This window comes from Hylaeus volcanicus, chromosome 4 (assembly GCF_026283585.1).
Source record: "Hylaeus volcanicus isolate JK05 chromosome 4, UHH_iyHylVolc1.0_haploid, whole genome shotgun sequence".
Classification (NCBI taxonomy): Eukaryota; Metazoa; Arthropoda; class Insecta; order Hymenoptera; family Colletidae; genus Hylaeus; species Hylaeus volcanicus.
In genome coordinates, this window is record NC_071979.1 from 7,818,757 (window position 1) to 7,821,427 (window position 2,671).

A 2,671-nucleotide genomic window follows, 5' to 3' on the forward strand; every position below is an offset into this window, starting at 1 on the left:
TTCTATTGGAAACTTTATAATGAACTGCAAACGTTTACAAAACGTTGTACAGTTGTACTGAAAATGTCTACATAAGGTTGTAAGATACACTGTAACCGTTCGAGTGGTTTTCCCTTCGATTAACATTTGCTTGTTTCTGTTTGTTGTTTTCAGTGCTGGTGGGCTTGTGACTGCGGTGGCACCGGTTGTTATTAGCGGAAATGGAGTTTGGGTTGGGTGGCCGGGGATGCACATGGAGAATCCCAACGAGCCAATTCCCGAATCCGATCCTAATGATCGTACACCGACAGCTGGCCTCCTATCCCGCAAGGTATGTCATTCGAACTTCTTACGAATATTTCACTATTTTGCCCTCTTTCTTTCCCTCCTGATATTGTAAGGATTAACAGTGGACGAAAGTAACGATCAGAGCTATTTACTCAACGTTAATACTGGTATTCTCCTAACAGTGTCTATTAGAGATCAATTAATGGATTACGTTCCTGAGTCATTCTGGATAATGAACCAATAATCAGGGATAAAAGGAGTACCGTATAAATGGAGCAGCGATATTTGTGTTGAATGTACAACCACGTAATAATAGCTTGCAACATATGGCATAGCTCGTGTAATTTTAGCATCTGTTAATTATTTTAAGCTGAACGTTAACAGTGCCTCGTGTGTACAGGTAGCGTCAAAAGTTGCGGTCTGAGTTAGACATATCAAGTTGAATGTTATAATAAAATGATTGTACATTTTGTTGTCTCTTGTAACTAAGGGAATAACGATAGTATACTATTTTATTAAATTAGAAGGAATTTAGGAAATTGATTTCAATTGTTAAAAATAATAATAATAATAATTATTAACATTTTATTCTTAGAGAAGATTATATATACTATCCAGTCGAAATCGTAATTAATTATTGAAAGATAATTCCAATCCAAGATATATCGTTTTCTAATTATTAGGGTCTCTATTTAGGCATTATAATTAGTAAACATTTCGTGTCAGTGGAATACGTTTCGGGATCGTTTATTTTCATATTCGGTTCAGAATACGCGGCAGGAAGCGCGCTAAATATAATTCTCTCCCGTTCACGCCCACGCCAGATCATTTCGATTGATATCGCGAAGGTATTCCTAATATCCTCAGCGCGGATAGCTTGGCAGGACAGCTTTATTTATCAGGAAATTCCGCGACAAGTCGATTCCAATATCGAATTCCGTCTTTCGCGTAATCATTTCAAGACTGTCCTCGTTAACCTACTTATGTACCAGAGTTTAATCGAGTTCACTAGTTCTTCCTCAACATCGTAATTACCCAGCTTCAAGTTTCAGAGAAACGACGAATAACTTTGACAAAACGTCTTTGGGAAAGCACGAGGTGTTCCTTTAAAGAGATTCCAAAGATGTTGAGTTTTAAATGACCGTAGTGCAAAACACAAAAAAGTCTTTTTTTTCTTCTATCCTTGTTCGACTGGTAAACTGCGTTAAACTTGACTGTTCAACGCGCTGTCCTAAAATAAATAGCGTCATAAGTATTCGTACCTTCTATGTCTATTAAAGAAATCTGTCTAAATTAAATTAGAACACGGATCGTGTTCTAATTTACGAGGATCGTGGGTTCGAATCCCTCTCATTTTTCTTTTAGACTCCAGACTTAATGTTTCCGCATAAATTTGTCATTACCTATTTGTCATTTGTCTGTATAAAGTTTATCCGTGTACATATTCATGATAAAACATTTATTTGAAAATATCAAACCTATCGTTTACTTGGACGGATTTCTAGTAGATTTCTTTAGTAGACGTAGAGGGTGCAAACATTCATGGGACTGTCTGTGATTGATAAAGGTAAACGGGGTTTCAGAAGCGATTCGAATCTTACCGTTATCAACCATTAAAGAAAAGAGGACGTTACGGAGACGTTTCACGTAATGCAATTACTTTATCTAGCAATTTTCATCCACAATGGCATATGACGTGCACGGTACGTCACGTTACAGAAGCATCGTCGTTACGATTATGTTGCACGAACGACGACGTTCTTCGTCACGCAGCACCCACGCGTCACGTTGATTGCGGTTCTTTGCCAGCGTGATGCGTGTCGACCTTGGCATTGACAGTTTATTTGCAACTGTTATCCCCTCCGGCTGACTCAGATTCGTCCTCACGTGGCCGTAATGTTCCATAGCGAACGGATTACCGAAAAATATTCCATTCGGAATATTCGACGCTTCGCGGACTCTTGTTCGCGAATCATCAGCGTGACATCTCTCACGAGTCACGCGGATGATTGAACTTGTTTCCTGCTTCTATTGGCTCTCTTCGTTATCGTAATCGTTTTAATTACTAATAAATGAGAAAACACAGATTCGTTTGTATACATGACGCTTTCGAATAATGGCAATTTCCGAGGAGAGTGCGTATTTAATTTCGTTAATGTTTACTTTGCGTGTGCTGGAATTTTTTTGGAAGAGACTCTTGATCTTGCTCTTACATTGACAATCTGCTTCTATTGGCTCTCTTCATTATCATAATCGTTTTAATTACTGATAAATGAGAAAACACAGATTCGTTTGTATACATGACGCTTTCGAATAATGGCAATTTCCGAGGAGAGCGCGTATTTAATTTCGTTAACGTTTACTTTGCGTGTGCTGGAATTTTTTTGGAAGAGACTCTTGATCT

General features: G+C 38.2%; 1 protein-coding gene across 2 annotated transcripts in view; it reads left to right on the top strand.

Moving 5' to 3' along the window:
- LOC128875071 (uncharacterized) overlaps positions 1–2,671 on the top strand; it is a 34,261-nt gene that overhangs the window by 17,129 nt on the left and 14,461 nt on the right. For both annotated transcript variants that reach the window (XM_054120400.1, XM_054120399.1), the window contains exon 3: positions 154–310. In XM_054120400.1, coding sequence (XP_053976375.1) covers positions 154–310 — 157 coding nt within the window. The remainder of the gene's footprint in view (positions 1–153; positions 311–2,671) is intronic.